Raw genomic sequence first — 25,499 nt, forward strand, 5'->3', positions numbered from 1 at the left:
CTCAGACATGCTAAAAGCAGCTGAAAAAGTGGGATGACAGAGGATTAATCAGAAGTATCCCTGCCAAATCAGGATACTTGGAGGGTATGAAAAGACAGTACTCAGGCACTAGGGTGTTGCAAGTCTTCTGCATGCAACAGATATATGAACAGTGTAAAATCACAGGTGCAATAATCCCAATATTCTTGTCAGCAGGCAAGATATATTTCTAAAAAGAATAAAATGATGCAAAATGTGAACATGTTTTAGAATATAGGAAAAATGGACATTGGCATATTACCTCTTGACATTCTGTTGAATTGACAGACATTTACAAATAGCCAAAGGCAGTGGAGAATGCAAGTTAAGGGGGGGGATCTATGCTATCAACTCAGTGTTCCTTTATCAGCCTGGGATCTATAGAATTTGAAAAGGTACATTTCCCCACAGAGGCAATGTTGGAAGAGAGCTGCTGCCGGAAATCTTGAAAGCTATAGAAATGAGTTGAATCCTGTTTAAAATTTCATCTCCACACAGGTCACAGTAATTAGAATCATGTCAAGGGAATAGCAGGGATGACTCCGTTGGTCCTACTCAATCCAGCGTCCCTGCAGCATTGCAGAGATAATTTCTATAGTACAGAGCCTGCTTTACTTGTGTATGCTCTGGTCCTCCCTGCATTGAAGAACCTATATTATACATGCATACCCCAGTTAACAAACCCTCTTGACAAACAAGCACCTTTTAACAGTCTTTGTATGCCAGTCCAGACCTATTTTCTTCCTCATTCCCTATCTAGCTGAATGTTTTTAGCATCAGCAGCAGCAGGAAGATGGTGAAGGAGGGCAGACTTTGGGTGCTGGTTGCAACAGTGCGTCTGCAGTAAACAAAGCTACAGCTGGGAAAGAACAGGATTCTATGCCAGCCAATCCTATTGCAGCTGTGTACACCCACCTACATGAGGCAAGGTAAATAGAAGCTGCCTTCAGAATCCTTTGAGCATGAGTGAACAGAAAAAAGTGGAAAGAGATTTAGCCTGCCCCACCAGCTACCCCCCAACATGTTAAAAAAAAATCTATAAATCTGAACAAAAAAATAGATATTATAGAGAAGTTGGAATTGGTGAATGAAAGTCATTCCTGGATGCAATTTGAAAGCTTTCAGGTAATCTCTAAAAGGATCAAAATGGTTTTGTTAATTTATGCAAGGCTTACCTGACCGAGTTATACATATTTTTAGTTTTGAATTAAAATGTTTGCTGAAAGGTTTTAATTCTCTGCTTCTTTTTTGTGGTGTAGGAAACTATCCTTGTTTGTTCCATGTTATTTCTGCCTTTGGTACCAAATTTTCTGTTAAACAAGTCATGCTCAGGAATCCATCTAGTACTCATATATACCTGTATTAGCACAGTCTATTGCAGACATTTATCCTGTGCTGTGTGGAATGCTGGAAAAGACAGGTGAGGAGGGGACGGAGCAAAGCCATCAGATTCTCATCCTTGCTCTTCCCTTGCTGCACTTCTAATTCTTGTGGGGAATAATGGAGAGGGGAGATGGTTTGAACTAGCCATACTTTTAGTGTAAAAAAGCAGCCTCTTCCTAGATCAATATAAGTTGTTTTCAACAGATTTGTCTTTGGCATATTTCCAGTTTAAGAAAGTTGTTTCTAGAAAGACAGACATTCTTTAAAAAAACAAACAAACAGACAACAGAAGCAATATAGCAATTGGTGGAAGGAAGTAGGCAAGCTATATGATCAGTCCTTCTAAGGCTGGGGGATGATTCAGTATTGAAGAAACAGAAGCCATGTTTTTTCTACATTCCATATTATTTCTGATTCCAATTTGTCATTGCAAACAGAACAGTAGCAGCTTTAATACTGGACTTTGCTACAAACACTTGTTGAAATATATGTCATCCTCAGAGACTAAAAGTTCTAACATCAAAGTTCATCTCTGTGGTCAAGAGTGTTTCCAGGAAAGATTGATTTCACAGTCAGAGCTGCTGTAAACTTTTCTTCTTCTTTGTAATCTCACTACACATTTGATCCCAATACTTTGGTCCCAGACTGCAGCCTTTCGACTGTTGTGACACTCTGTTGAGGAAGGGAGAAATTCAGCCACCGTGGTTTTGAAGTGACAAATATTTAATTAAAGAGAACTCCAGGCCTGCTCAGGTTGTAGAAGAGGAAAAGAGACAGAACCCAGTCATGATCTACTTAGCCAGGTGCACTGCAGAAGCTGTAAACCTTTATATAGCCTTCAAACAAGCCTTTTGGTGATATTCCCTTCCCAGCTGCCCATGTGATATGATTCTAGTTAGCACATAAAGTACAAACACACTAAAGAAACTATGAAAATTACCTGTACCCAAATACTTTTTTCTTATTGGTTTCCAGCTACATAAAAGGCTCAAGTAAAAACAACACAATTCTAAATAACTTGTTCTGAGAGCATTTAGTTGTACACACTAGTCTAACAGAAGCGTTTATCAATCACTAAGAGCCTGTAAACAATAAATATTGGTGAAAGTTCAAAAATTAATACTGGTGAGTGCTATGTGCACAGACTTAGGGTGATCATACATGTTCTTGATGTGTGAGCACAGATTCCAGGACATTTGCTTTCAAACTTTCCTTTGCCAACCACATCATATTTTCTAAACAAGTCAGATACGGCAAAGTACACAGACTGCCACTTGGGGGAACAATAGTTTCCTAAAGAGCTTAAGCAAGTTCTTTCCTGGAATGCAGCATTTTCTTATACAGCAATAAAAGAGAACTGTGTGTTCTCTTCATAGGAGATTAATTATTTTTCTCCCCTGCAAGGATACAGCTTTCTTAGGGGCTGCCCCTGATAGTGAAGATTTTCTTAGTTTGCATGCTCCTAAACATTTCCATTGAGACAGAACACAGACTCCTGCAAAAAGAAAAGCTCTTGGGACACTCTTTCCTGGGATATCAAAATTACTTGTGCTGGACAGAGTAGCAAGATGAAAGACACAGGCAACAATCCAAATCTGAAAGCACCAGCTGTTGGTACAGTGGGTACAAACAATTGTGCAACATCAAAGGCAATTTGTTTTTCTGAACATCTGGTCCCAGCTGGCAAGTTTGGAATGGTTAGTATACATATACAACACCTTGACAGAGGGAATATGCTGGAGAAGCTTGCAAGGACAAGTGCCTCCTTGCCCATTCAGCTGCAAGACAAGATGCGGCTGAGTGTAAAGCAGCTGGGCTCAGTTAGCTGAGAAAATGGCTGAGAACAAAGCTCAGTACACGAGAAGGAAATGGCTTCACTCAGGCTGTCTACTGATATATTCTCTGTTTCTATTACTTCACATAGCTGACTCATGCTCCAAGTCTAAACAAATCCGAAGAATAACTGGCTGTTATCCCATCTCTGTGGAAATCCCCTTTCATTCTCAGTTTAGTCACACAAATCCCGTGGGAGACCTTCTCTAGCCATTTGCTTAGCATGTTATAGCTCCTTGCCCTGTCCTGCCATGTTCAGAAGTCAAGACATTCTTTGTTTGGGTACCTGTTCTCTGGAATAATAGAAGCAGCCCCAATCCAGTCCAGTATAAAACAGGATGTGGGATGCTCCCTGCTGAGGAGGGGAAATTCTTACTCTAACTCCTAAAAACAATAGCTACCCATAGTCCCATAAAAGTCAAGGCATAAGTAACACTGACTAGATCAGATCAAAAGTAACTTCTATCTGATCCATTTCATTCCTAAAGGAATTTTATTTTTAAAGGATTAAAAGATGTTTTTGAACTGTGGGATGCTGTTCTTATCCATGTGGATATGAGGATAAGCACTCTCACAATTTTGAAAAAAACAAAACAAAAATCTTTTACACCATTCCATTTCAGCTCCTTGCCTGAACATGACAGTTACTTATTTTGAACATTATCCACAACAGTATGCAAAGGGATCTCGTAGCACCTTTGAGACTGAGAGAAAGAAGCTGGAGCATAAGCTTTCACAGACTTATGGGTGAAACAGACCGCCCCTCTGCGCTGCTGTCTGGGTGGCGTCAGAGCACAGCACTTTGACAACACGTGCTCTGTAGCTGCCTGGAAGCCGACTTTATGCCACTCGGCTGCCCATATGTGGGCCGGCTTCCAGGCACCCTAGTAGCATGGTGTTTACATGGTGTATGCCGCTGGAGCACCTGAAAGCTGCTTCTGTCTGCAGTGGGGCAGAAAATCCGTTTTTTTTGCCAGTGCAAAAAAGAGTGGCTATTTGCCGCTTCTTTTTGGGCTGGGAAAAAGGCAGAATGGAGCTGCAGCATGTGGTTGCCGCAGCCTTAATCTGGCTTTGTCCTAATCCCTTTTGGGGCAGTCTGTTTTGCCCTTTAGTCTACTTCCTCAAATGTACCCACAACCATCTCCAAAACTGTGTGTTTACTTTTGTAATTCTGTTAATGCTGAGAGCATGCTCTTACTCTCCCAAACCTTATACTGTTTGGCATGCTATAATATCTGTAAAATCAGTTTGACCAGAGCCCATGGCAGTAAAAGGGCAGTGGCAGGGAGATAATGTATGTAATACAGACAATGAGCACTCTATAATACTGCCTCCAGCTCTCTGATAAACTGTTCTTTATAATCATCAGTATCTTTACTGAGAACTGGCGCATTGTCCAAAAAAACAACAAACAAACAAACAAACAAAAAAACCACTGAAGCAGCTCTAACAGAACAAGTGGACTGGAGCTTAAGAGACCACCCAACAGGTTTAAGACTTTTAAATAAATTTGTTTCATCCAGTTTCATTCACTTCTTTGTTTGCATCCTGCTGTTTTGCTAACAAGAAAACATATGGCTAAAGAATGCTATTGTTGTTGCTTCTGTCCAGGTGGGTGGTGCTTCCATGGGGCAGCGCTTATGAGGGTGGGACCAAAAGGCCAGCCTCCCCTCCCAAGTCCACACTGGACTCAAAAGGCAGACTCCCCCCCATGCCCTCTGAGTCCAAGGTGGACTTGGAAGGCACACTCCCTCCCCCCCTCCATACCTTCTCAGTCCACATTGGACTCAGAAGGCAGCTGGAGGGAGCAGCGGTGGCACGCTAACCCTCCACCTCTGTCCTGGGCTTTCTCGCTGGAGAGGAAGTCCTGAAGAGAGCAGCCTGCAAGAGCACATGTGCGTCCCTCTTGCCCCGAAGGGGGGAGGAGGCCCAACTGAGTGTCACCCAACGTGGTCCGCAGCCCCACCCCCCACCCCCAGGACACCACTGGTTCTGTCTATTTCAAAAAATAAGGTTAAGTAGCTGGCCATCCAAACAATGAGCCTCTCTTCTGGGCTCTATTCCTGTTCAACCATTCAAATCCAACCCAGTCATTTCTAAATGTTTGCAAAAGGATTGCACTGTCCCTTTTATGCAAGTGAAATCTGAATGTTGCTTTCAGAGAAGCAGATCAACAGCTTATCTATCAATCAATGATGCCTAGAAATGACTCTCCAGTGGAAAGTTCTGTGAAACTCCAGTGCTTGTATATGCTTTTATCAATGGAAGTGAGATCTTAATTTTTCTGTTCCACACTAGATACAAAGAAAATATTGCCTGTTACTCTGATGTATCACAAATATTCCAGAAGGAGAACATAAAGACAACAATACAGGGGCTATCCCTATAGAAATAAGAAATACTTCAATCTACACCTGGGCTAGGCTGCTTGGAGCCCTCTATATATTTTGGAATACAACTCCCATCAGCCCTAGCCAAAACTGTCATTGAGAATGACTGATGGGAGTGATAGTCCAAAAGGCACTGGCTGGAGGATATTGGCTGGCATACCTCTGGTCTAAGCAACGCTGCAAGGCACTCTTTACCTGGAACAGGGAAGACTGTATAGATGTCAGGATGAATGTTTTTTGCAGATCACCTCTACCCTTGAAGAAAAGTGCTGTTCAAAACAAGTAGGGAATTTCTGATAGTATCATGTAACAACATGGCTATTTCATTGTATTCGGTTAATTGCACAAGTGCTCTTGCTCTAACCCTTGTAAACTTACTGTCCCAATCACAATAGTGGAATATGGCTGAGGTAGGCAAACAGGAAGAGTATTATGTTATTGCAAGGTCTATACAATCTAAGGTTTTCTATGCTCCAGTTTACTATACGCTGGATCCTCTGAAAGGATCTAGCAGTGTTGCTACTGTGGATTACCCAACGAAAAGTAAATGCTCAGTTCTCACATTGCAAACTTCCCAGGAAGGCAGAGGTAGAAACAGAAAGAGTAAATAATAATGAGTTTTTCCACTGTAATTATATAGATAACATGGTTATAATTTTTTTAACCATTCCATTTCCCCAAGATACTTTGTCAAAATCTTTTACAGTCTATACTTTTGCTTAGAAATAAGTCCTTTAGGTTCAGTGGAGCTTACTGCAAAACTAAGTTTTCATAGGATTGTCACCTAATTGTGATAAAAAAAAAATCTAAAGGATAATAGCAGTAAGAGGATAGGAGGTCTGTCATTTTCTAACAGAATGTTAGAGAGGTTATCTTATGACCAAACTAGACATGATGTTAATTATGTGATTTAACATTCTTTGCATCTTATCTCCAATCATCCTGTACACAGAAGCTGGGAGGAGGGGCACTGGTTATGGCCATAGTGCATGGGGGGATAGGGTTACTCCTTTCTTTCCACAGTATTAATCCAACAACAATTCCCCCTGGAAGCTCCCACTGATACCAGTGTGAGCTCCCCTCTCATGTCAAATACCTGGCAAGTTACTTTTGTTGGGACGGCAGTGTGGGAAGATACCTAACACAGTCCTGAACAACTCCCATCAGTGGTTGTTATTTATTTTTAGAAAAATCCACAGAACATTAAACCACCTATTTAATGTCTCACCTACTTTGGCCTGAATCCACTCAGAATGAAGTACAGTTGTCCCTCCATATTTGCTAGGGTTAGGGGAACAAGACCCCTGTGAATATGGAAAAACCGCAAATAACAAAAACACTCTCTAGGAATCTCTAGGTCCTCCAGTGCAACTCTGTGGTCAATGTCCAACATACACTGACCATAGAATGGCAATGGAGTAGCTACAAATGGTCTTTCAGTGCAACTTTTATTTAAAGTTGATCACAGAGTTGCACTGGAGGACCTAGACAGTCCTAGAGAGAACATATTAATGAAATCCGTGAATAATCAAATCCGCAAATATCAAATCCGCAAATATGGAGGGATGACTGTAATGTCAAACACACAAATTTCAGCATAATCTTGCTCCCTCCAAATCTTTGAAGCACAAAAAAGAAATAGAGCAATATGAAATATCTTACAAAGCATTATATTTCCTCCTGGGTGTCAATGAACAATTAAGAAAATGCATCAAGCTCTTAGAGACTATTCTGATAAAAGCAACTCAGAATGTAACATAGGGGATGCCACAACTCCTAAAACAGTTGTAAAAAACATTAACTACCAAAATCAAGTACAACCCAGAAGCCACATATTACAGCCTGTCATGCACTTGACAAAGTCTACCTCTATTTTGGTGACCTAAGACAGACAGATATTTACCAAGTCTCTGCTATGCATGTAACAAGAAGAACAAAGGCAGCTCACTCATAAAATGGTGAAGGGGAAAAAAAAAAGGAAAAGTCTACAAAGAAAAGTGAAACAAACCTAAAAATACCAAGGAATACTACCTTTAACTTTAAGATAAACAAACAAAAACCTATATTGACAAATATGATGTGGCAGGAAGACAGACACTCCTTCTACAAGATAAGCATATCCAGAGTAGGTTGCTTTTAAAATATAAAGGAAACATTGTCTCAGGACATGAGCCTTTTTGAGATAGGTTTGATGAGGCAGAAAGTAAAGTTATTTAGTAAGATGCTGTTGCATGCTGACTTCTTTGCAAAATTATTGTACATAGATTATACTGTACAGAGGATCCTGGGAAGAGTCTAATAAGTTGTGTGAAAAATGCAAGGCAATATGTACAAACAAAAACCACAATGTGCTGTTAAACAGCAATTTGATATAGTAGTCATGCTTCCTCTGTGGAACAGAATGCTCTTCCCTCTCTAATAATGCAAAAATTTAAAGATCTCAATTACAGCCAAGTGAACATCTAAATGCATTTTCCCAATCATATTCTATGTATAAGTGGAGCTGTTTCATATGCATACCACCTCACTTCAAGCCTGGCACTAGTTGCACAATACCAAGAAAGGGTTGTTCAGCTCTGCAAGAAGTACAATCTGTTTCTATGTTCTCATACTGAACAAATTAAAGCCAATCTTCCAGCTCCTAAAAGGCTACTCTGAGATTTAGGGTCAGCATCCTTGACAAATTAGAGAATTTCTTCTATCACTTGCCAAGTCTTTGGCATGAAACAGCTGCTACAAAAAAGAAAGACAAGCCATGTTGTACAGTCTTTTCCTTGTTGTTGCAGAGGCTGAACTGCCAGGTGCCCAAGACAGAAGTGCAACACAAAAGTGCAGATGTGCAACTGATCTGTAAAATATCAAAGATAGTATGTGATCCAGAAATGCCTACTAAATATCAATGAAAGGTAATACAAAACAAGGGAGCTAGCTTAAAGGTACAGTCCTAACAGCAGGCTCACTAGAAGGGAAATCTCTCTGAAGCCAGTGGAGCTTGTCTTCTGATCCAACTCCTTTGAGAAGCAGAAGATGTTAGCTTGCAATGAAACAATGGGATTTAAACCACATAGTGAAGCAACTGCACAGCCCTTCTTTCTTTCTTTCGGCACACACCCTTTCAGACCATGTTGTCACCAACTTCTAAAGTTATGTGAATCAGCATATTGAAAATGAATAAACTGAAATCTGGTTTCTGTACTGTCAAAATCTCAATTTGTCACAACTTTTTAAAAGGCTGGTGGTTTTGGCACATATTCAGAAAACATAGAATTTATCACACACACTAACCTAGGGAACAGCAGGGTTGAAAAACATACTGTGTGCCTCTGTACCATAACCATAGATGAAGAAAGTCATATGTAGGTTTGTTAAACTGGCTACAAAATAATAATAATAATAATAATAATAATAATAATAATAATAATAATAATATCAGTATTAATTCACTTGTTTGACTGGACTGAGCTCTGACTTGACGGAACACTTAAGCTCTAAATGATATTGCCTCAAAATACTAATCAGAGTTAGCAGGGAGTGACAGAATGTCATAGCGGCAGAAACAGGTAGTTCCTGAGAGCTGAGTAACTTTATCTAGTTTCTACCCACAGAATCATTAATTCCATTATCACTTTCATTATTACAACATGTCACTCAGAAAACCTTGCCACAGGGGTGCCTACCCAACAGGCTACAGTGATCAAGCTCCTACCTTAATATATTCTCAGTGCAAATAAAGCATAATTGCATACATAGCAAAAATGTAAGTACCATCCAGCAGACTACCTTCAAACATCTTCCACACATGCCTTTCCCAAACAATTCTTACAAAAAACAGACTGACCTGAAAAATTTAAAATATGAAGGCAACTCCAAAGTAGGACCCCAAAGATTTGGCTGCTACATAGTGACTATTCAGAATTCCACCTCTCTGGAGAGATACTGATATCTACTCAAGTGTCCCCACACACCCTGTTCCAATAATGGCCCTCTTAGCCATTCAACAGCTTCTTCGTCTTCCTGTTTTTAATCTACTTGAAAAAAAACCATGCAAAAAAGTTTTACCTTCTCAATATTATAGGCTGAGTTATAGTACTCCCATCCAAGAAAAAAAAAAGACTCTTAAAAACAGGCACTAGATACAGATAAAGTTGCCAGCCACTTGCAAACTCATCTTTAGTCCCTCCCCCAAACATATGCAGCCTCCCACAAAAAACAACATCCTCTTATTCAATCCCACTGTCACCACTAATGAGCCTCTGCCCATGCAGCAAAGCACCAAGCAAAACATCGTTTCTGTCTCTTTCTCCTGCCAAAGCAAGTCTGGATGACACATTTTCAGTACCAATCATTTCACGTCAGGCACTTCTTAACAATTCCCCACAGCAGCTACAGCATTGAAATGCTGAAATATTATGGGGAGCTCCCCACCTCCAATTAGAATTTCAGTGGCACAAATCTTTACCCCCCCCCCCCCCCGCCTCTCTGCCAAAGATGGCTCTAACCCTAATTATAGAGTTGTTCCAGCAAAAAGTTTCCCTATTAGGGTTACATACAGAGAGGGAATCCCAAAGCGATAGGCTATATACAGACAGATTAGCTTTTTCTCCATCACAAAGATGAAGAGTAAATAATTCCTGAGGACGGCCATCCTCTGATCTGTGTGCCAAATTTCAATCACTCTCTCGCCTTGGAATGAGCTCTACAAAGCAGTAGCTGTTATGTACATGGTCTCAGCTCCATTTCCTTGGTGAGTGCCCCTTAAAGTGACAGAAGAGCCTTGGGACAGACAGGCTGGGATGTTCTTAGGCTGATTCACCAGGAGTACTAGATCCTGTAATTTTCTTCTTGGGACGAGCTTTCACAGTCTTTTGTGGTGGCTGCAAAGCAAGGAGAAAGGATATGGAATTAGTTGTAAAGTAAGGAGGAGATTTTTTTTAAGTGAAGGTCTTTGTTTATATCTTCAGCCAGCTATTGGTTCTAGAACAGACAGAGGGCTGGTGAAACTGTTGACTGATTGCAACCTGATTGTCAAGTCCCCTTAACTATATTACAAGTTGAATCTCCCTTATCTGAAATGTTTGAGACCAGAAGTGTTTTAGATTTTGGAATATTTGCACATACATGATGAGATATCTTGGAGATGGAACCCAACTCTAAGCATGAAATTAATTTGTTTCATATAGACATTACACACATAACTTGAAGGTAGTTTTATACATAATATTTTAAATTATTTTGTGCATGAAACAAAGTTTGTGTACAATGAATTACCAGAAAGCAAGGTACTGCTATCTCAGCCACCTGTGTTTATACAATTTTGGATTTTTTAACATTTCAGGTTTTGGAATTCTAGATAAGGAATGCTCAACCTGTATTCTCATTCATGTATCTACTGCATTAGTGGCATCAGCCTTAGCTTAAGATGCTGATTATAAAACTGAGGGCACTAGAGAAAAAAAAGAGATATTTAGGTTTCAAAACAATTTCCCCCTTCACAACCATTTTCTGCTCTTTAACAGTACCTTGAAGCTTAGCTTTTCCCAGAAATAAACTGGAAAATCTTGCATACATGACAACATATTAAAAAATATCAAACCAAATAAAAACTTTCATTTCATCTACTTTTGAGAGTATGCCCAGATGTGCAAAAAATATCCCAGGAAGAACTGTGAGTACTTTCACCTGGGGACACCCGAACAATCACTGTAGGAAGCCAGTGAACTCATGAAATGCATGCAGGCTGTGCTCCCTACTTGATCACATGTCAGCAGCAGATCAGGCAAACACAAGATGGGACAGCCATATTTGTTTGTTTGTGTGTCTGTTCTGTTCATGCATAAAGCAGAGGAATGCAATTTTGATTTCAAAGGGGATGCAGAGGAAAAAGGAGCTGAACTGCCTGTCCCTTATGGTATCTTCCTATGATCTACAGTCCCAGACAATTTTCACACAGTACGGCCCCATACAGACTGGCCAAAATAAAGCTGCTTTGGGCCACTTTGGAAGTATGCTGTTTAAATGATGCATGCATCCTAAAAGTCTGGAAGCCGCTCCAAAGCCATGATCCAGTCCTAAGGACTGGAGCGCTGCTTTGATGCAGCTTCTGGACTCTTAGGACTCATGCATCATTTAAACAGCATACCTCCAAAGTGACTCGAAGCAGCTTTATTTTGGCCTGCCTGTATGGGGCCTTGATTAACTTCTGGAAATGCAGCTGGTGAGTGGATTTCAGACAATGAAGCATGGGAAGGTAAGATGAACAACAAAGAAATGGTCAGCCCCCACCCTCTAATCTATTCCTATTTTGATATTAAAATCAGTTACACCCACTCACCACTCCTTGCATGATAACATAAATTAGAGAGACACAACCAAGGAATAACCAAACAGCTGATGCCATCATCGCATCTATTTTTTATCCTTAGTAAATGCTCAAGCATTTAAGACACTGTAATAGTTTCACTAAAACAAAAGACAGAAAGATGTCTTTACCAGATGATGTCCACAGGCACTGAGTTTGTGAACAGAGTGGAAGAAGCAATGTGAACCAATACTCAGTACAAAAAAGACAAACTTAGGCGTGGCACTGTTTTTGCTTTGCAGCCCCTAAACAGTGCACCGCCACTGTGGAGCAAAAAGAACCTGTAATTTCCAGGTTCTTTGTGTGATGCCGCAGTGATGTCGCGAGGCGCTGTACGGACGCTGCACGATGCTTACGCACAATGGTGGCACCTGTGTACACGGGGCGCTGCCACTGTTACGCCACCGCCACGTAGTAGGGTTGCGGGGTATGCAGTCGCTCCGCCCCCGGGCAACCCTACTACATGTCCAGGCCAGCGCAAAGCACTGGTCTGGATCAGGCCTTAGGCAGGTTTCAAGAGAAAGACACACAATTTCAGGTGGGACAGGAGCTTTAGGTGGGACTGAGTGCCAGGCTGAGGGGAAACAGTTTACACATGAAACACTGCAAGAGACACAGCATTTCCCTCACCTGTATTTTCAAGAAGAGCAAGACACATCTACAAGGTTCAACTGTTGCCCTGCAAGCTATCATGTTTCAACTTACCTCAGCCTTCGTTACTTTCTTAGGAGCTTTAAGGCTCTGTGTTCTTTTGGGAACTTTGTCTCCTGTATCATCATCTGATGGATCTGTTCTGGCATCAGACTGGGCTCCATTATGTCTCTGAGACACTACCATCTCCTCTGATGAAGAGTAGCAGGATGCACCTGAACAGAAAGCCAACAGTACAGCTGCCTTTTATTTTTCAAATATAAATGAAAATCAAAAGATGAAAACACAGACCTTGGTCTAAAGCTCTGGGAGGTGAAAGGTGGAAATGAGAACCTCATATCTACCTAAGTTGAGAGTTAAACTCTCAAGTTCAAACTAAATGTGATGTTAACTATGTCCCTGAATGCCATGCTTGGGATTCTCCTTCTCTTAAAAAGAAAGGAAGGAAGGAAGAAAGGACAGAAGGAAGGAAGGAAGGAAAGAAAGAAAGAAAGAAAGAAAGAGCAGCTGCTCCCCAGCTCCATTTAGCGTAGGTATTTATCCTTTCCTCCCACCATTTTTAATGCAATGTAAAGTGTAAAGGGGAAGTCAAACACTCCCTCTGCTCAAAGCTTAACCTCTCCAATCCATCTCTCCAGGAGCTTCTCTCCCCATCACACTCATTGAAAAGCATCCCAAGGAACAGATTGTGAGGTTAAACAGGACGTTTATGTGTGCCAACAGACAATAGCCTTATGTGTTTCCACCAGACATTTTACATATGAATGCAAAGATGAGCTGTTGATATCACATGCAGTCTGGCCAAAAATTACTACATTTTGTTGCTGGAAAAATGTGAAACCATCATGACTGGAAGTATTACATGTAATGTGATCTACTACCTAGTAGGACAAAGAATCATGTAATCCTCCAAATGTTGTTCAACTGCAATGCTCAAAAGCTTAGACAGCACTACCAATGGTGGGGAATGTAGTCCAAAAATATCTAGAGAGTCACAATTACCACCCAAGATTGAGATGAATGCTAATCTGTAGAGATCTGTTTTGTGGCCCCTGGGGTCCCCAGCAAAGTCTCCCTCTCCCCTCCCAAGTGCAGGAGAACTCCACTTTCAGGGGTCATTACTCCCTCTAAAACAAGATATGCTCCACATGCCTTGTAGCCAAAAATCTATTTTTTAAAAAAATATTGCATTTTTTTTAAAACTAGAAGTCACCTTCTGGAGAGCCAACATGGTGTAATGGTTTTGAGTATTGGACTACAACTCGGGACACCAGGGACTGAAACCCCACTCAGGCATGGAAACCCATTGGGTTACCTTGAGCTAGTCACACTCTCTCAGCCTCAGTGGAAGACCATTACAAACCCCCTCTGAATAAATCTTGGCAAGAAAACCCTGTGATAGGGTTGCCTTAGGGTCATCATAACTCAGGAACAACTTGAAGGCACATAACAAGTGACCTCCTAGTTACATCTGCTTTCATTTGGAAGTGGTAGTGCACCTCCCAGAAGATCCTGAGAAAATTGGTCCCCACACCCCAGAACCTGGCCATCTCTGGTTTACTCAAATTCTCCTTGATATCTGCCCTCAGAGGAAAATATAAATTTATGGTTTATACCTGAATCGTCAACAGTTTCAAGAAGGCCTGTGGTAGAGGTACGCATGTGTGACTCAGGGCTCCGCAAATGCACAGTGTCATCATCCCGTATCAAAGTCAAGTCCTGCATACTGAAGCTCCGTAGTTTTTCAGACAAAACTCCCTGGCCCTTTAAAACAGAGCAGGTACTCACAACTCTGCATTTGCACTGTATCTTTCTAAATGTATCATTAGGGGGCTGGAATCCTGCTGGTGACATATGCTGATATATCCTTCCTTTACTGCAGCATGTGTACTTTTCCCCTCACTCCAGGAGGAGATATCACAAAGCTATCTTTACAGTACCAGGGCATACCCTCATGGGCAACCTGGTGAAGAGCTGTCATCTTTCCAACATCCAGCAAGACCTCCACTGGGGTTCCAGAAGGACAACTGCTCTTTGTTTTCCTGGCTGCAAAACAGCAGCTAGGTGGTGCTCAGAAGTCCTTTGCTCTCTGGACATGGAGACACATACCAGCATTTTAAAACTGTGGTATTTCTTTGAGCAGTAAAGTTGTGTTGCACTACAAGGGTAGAAGTACACCAGCAGAGCTTTATACCCCACCAGCACTGAACAGAATCTTTGCCAGGAACAGGTTAGAAAAAGTTGCAATGGAAGAAATATGACAGCAAGAAGACAGTACAAGAAGGATAAACCCTGGGCAGATAAGAGAATGCGTCTGTATCATGGACAAGCCGAAGCAAGAAGGAGTATGCAGTGGAGGTATGACACCAAAAGTCAGTCCAACAGAAGGGAACAGAACAGACCTTGCACACAAGTATAAGGAATTACCTTCGCTGCTGCAGTAACTGCTGCATTTGCTGCCAAATTTAATCCTCGCTTTCCAACTCGCATCATAGTTTCATAACTCTTGTCACGGGCCTGGCTGATATATTCGTCAATTTCCTAGGATTTAATGGGGTCAGGGGGAGGTCACATTAAAAGATTAGAATTGTATACCGTAGTTATATCCCTCTAGCATGAAGCACACTCACACAACAGCTTTTAAGCCTTCCAAAATGTACCACACCCATAGGTCTGAAGAACAAAATGGAACACAAGTTCTCAGATTTGTCATTGTGAGCCATCCTGGGTCAAGAATAAAAGCACTGAATCTTTGTCAAATGTCTTAGCAAAACTTTCCTGTTCAGTGACTACAAACTATTCTTGAATATTTTGTGTACTGGAAAGAGACGGTTGGGGACGAATCACATACTATGGAGTTTATCACACTGAAATTTATGCAGCTCAGATCCAGGGTGACTCCTGGTTCAGCAATGCGAATTCACGTCGTAACGTAAATGTTTTATCACACCTGGTTACCCTTCTGTTGTCCTTCTGAATCGAGGGAGAATTGAATTCAAGGCAAGTCACGTGATGCGGATTCATGCAAAGCAGGATGAGTGCACATTGTATTACTACACTGATGCATACCATGCGGATTCAACTTGATTCGAATTGGGACCCTTGCTCATGCTCAGTGGGGCTCTGAAGGCATCCTGAACCTTTGCACTTCCGGGGTGAAGAAGGGAGCCAGGTTCCATTTTCACATGAATGCTAGCCTCACATGAATGCCTGCTTCACCTTTCTTCCTCCCTTCTATTTTCCCATCCCTGGCAGACAAATTCAAAGGGGTCCTCTGTGTCAGAGCCCTCATCCATTTCAGCCTCATCTACATCTATTCTCCTGTCATTCTCCTCATCTATTTCAGCCACATCTATATCTATCCTCCGTGTCAGAGCCCTCATCCATTTATTATTATTAAGGAATTATTATTATTATTATTATTCACTGTAAAATAATCAGTGTAGAAGTTGCAAGTTTACTTGGAAGTAAATCCTTTGGATCTGAAGGAGACCAATTTTGGAGTAGTACAGAAATGATCCGGTTTCCCTTATTCTCCATGCTCCCTAAAATACCACCTCCCTGAATCCAATCTGCTCTCCTTCCTTTTGTAACAGTTGCCTTCTCTTAGGTTGCATCCACACTGGGGAGATAATCCGGTTTAACTCCACTTTCACTGTCCTGGCTCAGTGCTATGGAATTCTGGGAACTGTAGTGTTGTGAGACATTGAGCCTTCTCTGCCAGAGAGCTCTGGTGCCTCAGCAAACTAATTTATTATTATTATTATTATTATTATTATTATTATTATTATTATTATTATTTTAAAATAATACATTATTATTAATATTATTATTATGGGAGTTGGAGTTTGTTGTGGGGTCCTTGGCTTGAGGCTATGGATTTCTGGGAATTGGAGTCTCCGCCCCAGCCTCCGGTGGCCCCCTCCTTTGCTCCCATCTCTCCCTCCAGCCTCCTGTTTATTCCCTTCATACCTGCTTCATCTGAATGTGTCACCTATCTCTAAATGCCCTCTGCTTCATCCAAATGTATCACTGGTAAAATAATAATAATAATAATAATAATAATAATAATAATAATAATAATAATAATAATAATAATTATTTTGCAGTGAAAGAATTTAATAATAATAATAATAATAATAATAATAATAATAATAATAATTTTCTTTCACTGCAAAATAATCAGTGTAGAAGCTGCAGGTCTACTTAGAAGTAAATCCTTTGGATCTGACGGAGGTTGCATCTGCACTCGGAAATAATCCGGTTTGACTCGACTTTAACTGTTCTGGCTCAGTGCTATGGAATTCTGGGAACTGTAGTGTTGTGAGACATTGCACCTTCTCTGCCAGAGCGCTCTGGTGCCTCAGCAAACTAATAACTTTTTATTATTATTAAAAATAAATTATTATTATTATTATAAAAACATTTTGGTTTTTTAAATGATAATTATTATAATTATTCTCCATGCTCCCTAAAATACCACCTCCCTAAATCCAATCCACTCTCCTTCCTTTTGTAACAGTTGCCTTCTCCCAGGACCTTATCACACATGGGGGGGGGGTTGCAGCTCAGATCCGCAGTCACTCCTGTTCTAGCAATGCAAAGTGTGATGTTTTTCCACACCAGATCCAGAGTCACTCCTCTCTAGCAATTCGGATTGAGATTAAAACGTCATGTTTTTCCACACCTGGCTGCCTTTCTGTTGCCCTTCTGAAGTGAGGGAGAAGAGAAGTCAGTTTGATTCCAAGCAAGTCACATGATGCGGACTCAAGCAAAGGGGAGTGAGTGCACATTGTATTACCACACCAGAGCATACTTTGAGGGTTCAACGATTCAAATCGGCACCCTTGGGCATGCTCAGTGGGGCTCTGGACGCTGCCCTCCTTCCCTGCCCCCTCCTTAGCTGTCATCCTTCAAGGGGTTCTAGGAGAAGGCAGGGGATGATGGGATAGGTGGCTGGGGGTTGCTGGGGCCAGGATCAGGATGCAGGAGCAGTCAGGGGATGATGGGATAGGTTGCTGGGGGTTGCTAGGGCCAGGATCAGGATGCAGGAGCAGTCAGGGGACGATGGGATAGGTGGCTGGGGGTCCCTGGGGCCAGGATCAGGATGCAGGAGCAGTCAGGGGATGATGGGTTAGGTGGAGAGGGGATGAGATGGGGATGCAGGAGCAGTCATGGGATGATGGGTTAGGTGCCAGGGTGAAGGAAGGGAGCAGATCAGGGTATAGAAGAAGGCAAGGATGATGGGATTGGTGGGAGGCTGAAGGAGGGGAGCAGATCGGGGTCCAAGGGGACGCAGGGGATGATGGGATCGGCTGGTTGGCAGAGAGGAGGAGATGGCATGAAGGAGGAGGAGGGGAATGATGGAGCAGGATGCAGGGGCCAAGAGGGGTGGCAGTGGAGTGCTTTTCCACCCCAGACCAAATCGCAGTGCAATCGAAGGTAGCCAGGAAGCGAATTCTCTGAAGCCACTTTTTTTTCGTTTTAACCAAAATGAGGGGTGACTTCAGAAATGCTGCTGAAGCAATTCGCAAGAGGCTCTCATAGAAATCAATGGTGTCTGATAAAACAGTCCCTTTATGAGGTGAAACCGCATTTTTGGAAGTGCAATCACTTCGGAAGTGAGCTGGAACTGAGCTACAAAACCACCCAAAAGCTCCGTGTGATATACTCCCTAGGTTGCATCCACACTGGGGAGATAATTCGGTTTGACTTCACTTTAACTGTACTGGCTCAGTGCTATGGAATTCGGGAACTGTAGTGTCCTGAGACATTGAGCCTTCTCTGCCAGAGAGCTCTGGTGCCTCAGCAAACTAATAATTTATTATTATTATTATTATTATTATTATTATTATTATTATAAAAACATTTTTGTTTCTTTTAATTATAATTATTAGCATTATTATTCATGCTCCCTAAAATAGCACCTCCCTGAATCCAATCCACTCTCCTTCCTTTTGTAATAGTTGCCTTCTCTTAGGTTGCATCCACACTGGGGAGATAATCCAGTTTAACTCCACTTTCACTGTCCTGGCTCAGTGCTATGGAATTCTGGGAGTTGGAGTTTGTTGCTCTCTCCAGTCTCCCATCTTTCCCCCAGCCGCCTGTTCATTCCCTCCATTCCTGTCATCTACCCTTCCGAGCAACGGAAGCAATTGGGACAAAACTGCAGTGCAGCATCATGGAAAATTTGCCTCTTTGGAGGTTTTGGGAGGTGTACCGGGAGGGAAGCAAAGTTGCATTCCACACCAGACCAATTCGGAGTGAAATCATAGTGAGCTTGAATGCGAATTCTGTGAATTCACTTTTGTACCCAAGTCACCAAAATGAGGAGTCACTTTGGAATCACTGCAGAAACGCCACGGAAGGAGCACCCATAGAAATGAATCTTGTCTGATAACACATTCACGTTATAATGTGAATCCGCATCGTTAGACTTGCACTCACGTCAGATCTGAGCTTCAAAATCTCCAAAAAGCTCTGTGTGATATACTCCAAAGTGTCTAATTCTGTCAACAGCAATCATAATACTAAAGGCCAGCTTCAAGGAAGCATGACATATGAGTAATTTAGGGCTTCAATGACTTCCATATACTCCAGAGTCTGGGCTATAAAGTATTATTTGTTATTTATAAATCCTTGAAATAAATAAATAATAAATAATTCTGTTCATTATGGTGAGGATAGTGTCCCTGCTTGATGTCCTTTTGGGTTGATCTAATTTTGAAAGGATTAAGCCCTGATAAGCTCCAAACAGAGTGGGAATGGTGCAGTGGTTTCAGTGTTGGACTACAATTTTGGAGACCAGGATTCAAATCTTTGCTTGGTCATGGAAACCCACTGGGTGACTCTGAGCAAGTTACACTCTCTCAGCTCAGAGGAAGGCAAATCTCTGAACAAATCTTGCCAAGAAAAGTCCATGATAGGTTCATTTTAGGGTCACCATAAGTCAGAAACAACTTGAAGGCACAACACAACCTCCAAATACATAAACTAGTAATTATTCAATTGCTTCCCTTTGGCTTCTGTCTGGTCACCCTGTCTTCATAAACCCTACTAATGTATGACGTTTGGAATTTACTGTTCACCTTTATTTTTAGTGATTTTAGTTAGTTACAGTTAGTGCATCACAATAGTGAAAATTATTGATGTTTGGCATGACTAGATGTGGTATGTGCATTGAGGCTTACAGTATTTTCACACAATGATCCCATTTACAAATAAACTGCAAAGAGAGAGAGTGCTGAAACCTCCCTTCTCTTCCCTGTCTATGCTTCATTGCTCCAGGCACTTTCTCCCAGCAGGACTCTGATTCCAGATGTGAGCCAGGATGGAGGACAAATCCCTGAAACCAGTGAGCACACTGCATTTTTTTTCCAAGCAGATGCACTTACTATTCCTACTCTAGTTTATAATTAAACAGATTAGACATGTCAACAAACATGGCTGCCCTTGTCATATTTATTTTGGCTCTGAAACAGCAACATTTTAGGAAGAATTAACCAATTAAATGCCAGGGAGCTTAATATTCTTAGTATTATCCACCCTGGAGCTGGATAAGAAACTGCTGCCTCAAATCTGGGAAGGAATCTTGGTGGAGTATCCAAATAATATCAAAATTATCTGTGTAACTGATTGACTGCCAATCTTTATCCCCCCAGATAAGAGAGGTGGAAGGAACAGAAAGGAGATCAAGCAGAAAATAGAGAGGATGACTGCCATCTAATATTTGCAGGGTAATCTATGTTGCCTTTCTGGAATGGAAATTTATTTTGTCTTTTATATTGATAAAAATAATAGGTGGTATTCCTTGGTTACATGGAGTGAGATATCAAAACCTGAATGATCCTGGAGGCAGAAGGGTGGATGAAGGTGATAGTCATGATTACCTCTCTCTTGCGTAGCTCCCTAAGCACCTAAAATTTGTTCTGGTGAGTTGGGATCCTCCAGAAACATATGCTCAAGGGTACTGGATACTACAGTGAAGAAACTAGTGAAGATCACTAACCCAGTCTATGCTAGAACTCAGTTTCCTCTATAAACAGAGTAAACTCTGGATCTCATCTATTTTGTGTCGTTGGCACTGGTTATTTCTAATTGTGTTACATTTTTAAAATGGTTATATTTCATAGAATCATAGAATCATAGAGTTGGAAGAGACCACTAGGGCCATCCAGTCCAACCCCCTGCCATGCAGGAAATCCAAATCAAAGCATCCCTGACAGATGGCCATCCAGCATCTGTTTAAAGACCTCCAATTGTTGTTAATTTATTAATTTATTAAGCTCTGAGGTATGGCCATCCAGCCTCTGTTTAAAGACCTCCAATTGTTGTTAATTTATTAATTTATTAAGCTCTGAGGTATGGCATATTTCTGAGGGGAAACAGCATTCAAATATGAATGATAATGGTGGAGATTAAGATGATGATGATATCAGATCCCCAAGAGAAAATGCCAGGTAAATAACAATTACTGCTGTGAAAATTTGCTGAATTCAGTCTTCTATCTGCATTAATATTAAAGAAAGAACAAACACATACTCACCAAAACCTTCCTACAGAAAATACTTACTGTACTGACAATTGTTTTTCTAAGCCTCTTCTATTGTTAGAGGCTTCAGGTACAATAGTTACCTCTGGTATTCCACAATGAGCAACTGAATCCCTCAGTGGCTATCAAATTAACTGTCAATGTGAGTTTTAATCCTAGTAGATGGGAAGCAACTGGATGCTATTTGATGGGAAATCGACCATATATTCTGTAACTGCTGCTGCCGGTCTTGGTGAGTTTCCCTCTGTCCAGCCCAGAATTATCACATAGTTAAAACCATAAAAGTACAAAAGGAACCACTACTGAGTTCATGTTTTGATTCTCTCCAAAAACATAAGCGTTCAAATTTCAGAAACAATAAGTCTGTCTAGCTTTTTCAACACATTTTGGTCTTAACTGCACAAGTCTGTTCTTGCAGCAACTGCATTGGGGGCGGGGGGGGGGGGAGATTGGAAACATACCATGTAGAGAGTCTCAATATTACACATCTTCAGAATCATGTGACTGAGGTTGGTGCTCCATTCTGCTCTCTTTGTGAGTCACCTTCAGCCCTGCATCTCTGCCTCATGCCCTACCCAGCATTGTCAGTTAAAAAAAGTTTTTAAAAAAGAAAAAGAAATGGGGGATAAATAAATGGCTCCTTGGGAATTGCAAGGGGGTCAGGGGACAGGAAGACATGCTGCTATAACATGACTGACAATAAAGTGATTGCCCCAGCAGTTATGTTTTGCACCTGTGGACTTGTGCTACTAACAGTCATTGATGGGTTTAAATGAAAAATGACACCTTAATTGTAGTTGGGGGATGCAGCAGCTACAGGTGGGAGGTGGCAGAGTGCAGTAAGTATTGCCAAAGTTGCTTTTTCCCAGGTGTGATTGCGGCTCAATAGCCACGTGTAGGTTATGAAAGAATCAATACTGTACTATACCAGAATATCTTTGTTTTAAATGGAATCTGGCACCATCCTTATCATGAAACTAGTCAGTTCCCAATTGCCAGATCTGTGCATTTTGTCCAGAAAAGTAATCAGTTTTTATGATATTTGTAACAGATGCAAGGCACATATTCCATACACTAATCTGTACTCAAATAATACTAAAAAGCAGCATAAAATCAGCAGCCCTCAGACAGAAGTGGAAAGCCTTTAACCTGTGAACTCATGGGGCCTGCCAAGCTCTTTTTTGCATCAGTGTAGTTCATGAAATTTTAAATTACCTGCACATTGAATATCATGGTACAATACATGCCATTTTCCAGTGTAATGACAATGTAGACAAAGTATCCCCCCCTCCGAATTTCCAGATGCTTTCTGCATAAAATTGCACTGTGATGTCATACATCCTGGACCTTCTGCCACCATATAATCCAGAAATCCAGGAAATTGTTTTAGTTTAGTTATTATAGAGGAATGGATCGTATAAATTAAGTGAACTGGCTTATTGTAGTTTAAACAAAAGAAATTCAGTAGTCTAATGAACATGACTCTTCAGGAAGCTCAAAAGCAGCAGTATAGCCTAAAAAGAATAAAAGCGCCCAGGAAAAAGAAAGGATCAATAAAACAACACCATCTGAGTATAAGGCTAGGAGCCAAACTGAATTAAGACTGAGTGGAAAGCACACTTGAGTGGATGTAGGAGCCCCTATTTTCAGTGCATAAAGAAAGCCCTGATTTTCCTTGTGCCTTAAAGAGTTCAACCCAGAAGTGTGGGGTTTCAGAAGACATTACCATAAGAAAAGTGGGATAGCCCAGTTGTATATGCAGAAGTCAGTGTATGGCTCTATGGGTCACACATATGAATTGCTAGCTCCAGATCAACATTACTGAAATCAGAGCTAATATATTCTCACAAGGTTGAAAATGGTGGTAGACTGCTCCATCTGTCATCCCAAGAATGAGGGATTTCCCCCTTGGTATGCAAAAGAAGCAGTTGCCATCTATTCATTATGAGCAAGCACAGGCATGACTAACATTAAGTATCTTTTTTGCAACCTAACTAAATTGGACATAACTCAACTTTCAGGACTGAAAAACAGGGCAATCTAAAGGAAGTACCTTCTCCTTATTGGAGAGCGTTGGGTGAACAAACTTCCTGTAGAGAACGCTGGAGCCCTTGGTATAAGGAGAGAGCAGCCAGATCACAAATGCGATTTTCAACTCGAAATAGAAAGGAAACCTGAGAGAAATGGAAAAGCTGGAATCAAGCTTAGATTAGAGACAGACAAAAGACAGTCCAGAGAGTAGCACAGATGAGATAAGCAAAGGGAGAAAATGAATACTATAGATGGGACAGAATCAACACAGCAAAGCCAGCTACAGTAGACACCAATCATACATTTTCTGGGATGATCCTTCCTGAAGATTTATTTTAAGTCTTCTCTATAGCTTTGATAAATCCATGTGCAGGGTTATCTCGCAACTCTGCAAACAGATAGTTAAATTCTATCTGTTGCACTGTTTAATAATTTGCCAGAAAGTCATAAACTACCATTGGTTTAGGGAAACATATCAAGATTGGTCCTCTGCCTAAGATTCAACAATATTCTCAGTATCTATACCAACTAAGTCTTACAGGTAAGTGAAAGTTGGAAGTTTAAACACAGCAACTGGCTATTTAATGCAGATACCTTTGTAAGATTATTTCTTTTATCAATGCCTAGTCAACACAAATAAGTCTCAATGACAGAGCTCAATATTCTCCTACAAGGTGACAGTTTTTCAATATTATTTTGTTAAACACATGACAAATGGTTTTATTTATTGTTATTTAGAACTGAAATCATATTATTATTTATGGAAGAAAAACTTCAGCAAGCAACTCCCAAGTTTCCATTAAGTTTCAGCTTCTTTATTTAAAAAAAACCCAGTCCCTGAAACTTGAATTCCAGACTTAATTTGTACACTCTGGGTTGGCAGGAAAGGAAGCAGAAGGCCAAAATCATCCAACAGATGAGGAATAGCATTTGCATGAATACGTTAAGAGGAAATGGTGTTTACACTTCTCAAGGACAAGGAAGCTAAACACCTTACTGAATCCCTTCACAGTGCCACATATTAGATGGGAAACTAAAAAACTAATTAATACATTCAGCAGCTCCCCCGCTTAGTTCCTAACATGGGGGAAGACTTACCAAGAAAGAATAATGTCTGTGAGCGTCTCTGCTGTGGTGAAGAAGGCAAACACAATCCAGTACATCATCCATTTGACCTGCAAGATAGCAATCCTGTTAGAAGTTAGTTAAACACTAGGACCTACCTTAAAACAAAGTCTGGATAGATCTCAAACCCAGTCATTTTGAGTCAGTTCAGTAAAAGGTTATACTCATGCCCAAATGTCAGTAGTTCAGAGTTTCAAGCAATAGTTGGTTTTGTTCCTACTTATCATTATAATAATGTTTGATAACAAAGACTTGAACAAAACTCAAAAGCAGAAATTTTGGTTTTAATCTTTAAGACACTCATAGCATTTCTCCTCACCTTAGTTTTATTATTAATCACATCTTTATCCTTTTTGTTAATTCAGATGAAACAGAAAATTTGCACAGTCCCTTAGTAAACAATTTGTGTTGGTCTGTAACATTTATAAAGCTAATCTCAACTACCTACTTTCCAATACAATACATCAAGGAACTACAATACTAAACTACTTTCCAGTTCTTACCATGTACACTAACCCATATGTGATGGGTTATTTGCCCATCCCATTTTACAAATAGCACTTGAGCACACAGAGACTCTCTTGTTCCTACTGCTTGCTCCTTCTAACTTTTTCAGATTCTCCCTTCTTCAAAAAGTTGTTTACAGGATTTTCTGCCTTAGTAATGCTGTACAAAATTGTGACATTTGGGAGGATATCCAAAAGTGTCATGATGCTGCTGAAACAGAAAGTAAAGATAATATTGTTGCTATTCCAAAATCTGGAGCTCTCAGCAATAAAATATTTAGGGTGACCAGACCTAACCATATTTACTTCCCTAAACATTATCCAGCTTCTCAGTAAAAGAGAAAAAGAAAAAAAACCTTTGTATCACAGTTCTGGGCAACACAATTCAAGAACCACAGTACCTGTGAAAGGGATCTAGGAGGCTTAGTAGACCATAAGATGAACGTGAGTCAACAGTGTGATCTGCAGCTAAAAAAAGGCTATGCAATTGTAGGCTGCATCAATCAGGGAAGTATTATTGCCGCTCTATTCTGCTTTGGTTACACCTCACCTGGAATATTGTGTCCAGTTCTGGGCACAATTAAAAATGTTGGTGATGAGCTGAAGCGTGACCAGAGGAGGGTGACAAAAATGGTTAAATGTCTGGAAACCAT

The 25,499-nt window shown here is 40.9% G+C and overlaps 1 protein-coding gene across 5 annotated transcripts in view; it reads right to left on the reverse strand.

The window, feature by feature from the left end:
- Positions 1 to 360: 360 nt before the first annotated feature.
- Positions 361 to 25,499, reverse strand: part of REEP2 (receptor accessory protein 2) — a 38,496-nt gene continuing 13,357 nt past the window's right edge. For 2 of the 5 annotated variants that reach the window (XM_042449861.1, XM_042449864.1), the window contains 7 exons: positions 24,314 to 24,390; positions 23,238 to 23,358; positions 15,061 to 15,174; positions 14,250 to 14,397; positions 12,688 to 12,848; positions 10,346 to 10,498; positions 361 to 2,073 (listed from right to left, as the gene is read on the reverse strand). In XM_042449861.1, the coding sequence (XP_042305795.1) occupies positions 10,424 to 10,498; positions 12,688 to 12,848; positions 14,250 to 14,397; positions 15,061 to 15,174; positions 23,238 to 23,358; positions 24,314 to 24,390 (696 nt within the window). In that variant the 3' untranslated portion in view covers positions 361 to 2,073; positions 10,346 to 10,423. Of the gene's footprint in view, positions 2,074 to 10,345; positions 10,499 to 12,687; positions 12,849 to 14,249; positions 14,398 to 15,060; positions 15,175 to 23,237; positions 23,359 to 24,313; positions 24,391 to 24,659; positions 24,791 to 24,843; positions 24,976 to 25,499 lie in introns of those variants that run through there. The other 3 variants (XM_042449862.1, XM_042449863.1, XM_042449865.1) reach the window with 3 other exon arrangements.

This window comes from Sceloporus undulatus, chromosome 2, assembly GCF_019175285.1.
Source record: "Sceloporus undulatus isolate JIND9_A2432 ecotype Alabama chromosome 2, SceUnd_v1.1, whole genome shotgun sequence".
Taxonomy (NCBI): domain Eukaryota; kingdom Metazoa; phylum Chordata; class Lepidosauria; order Squamata; family Phrynosomatidae; genus Sceloporus; species Sceloporus undulatus.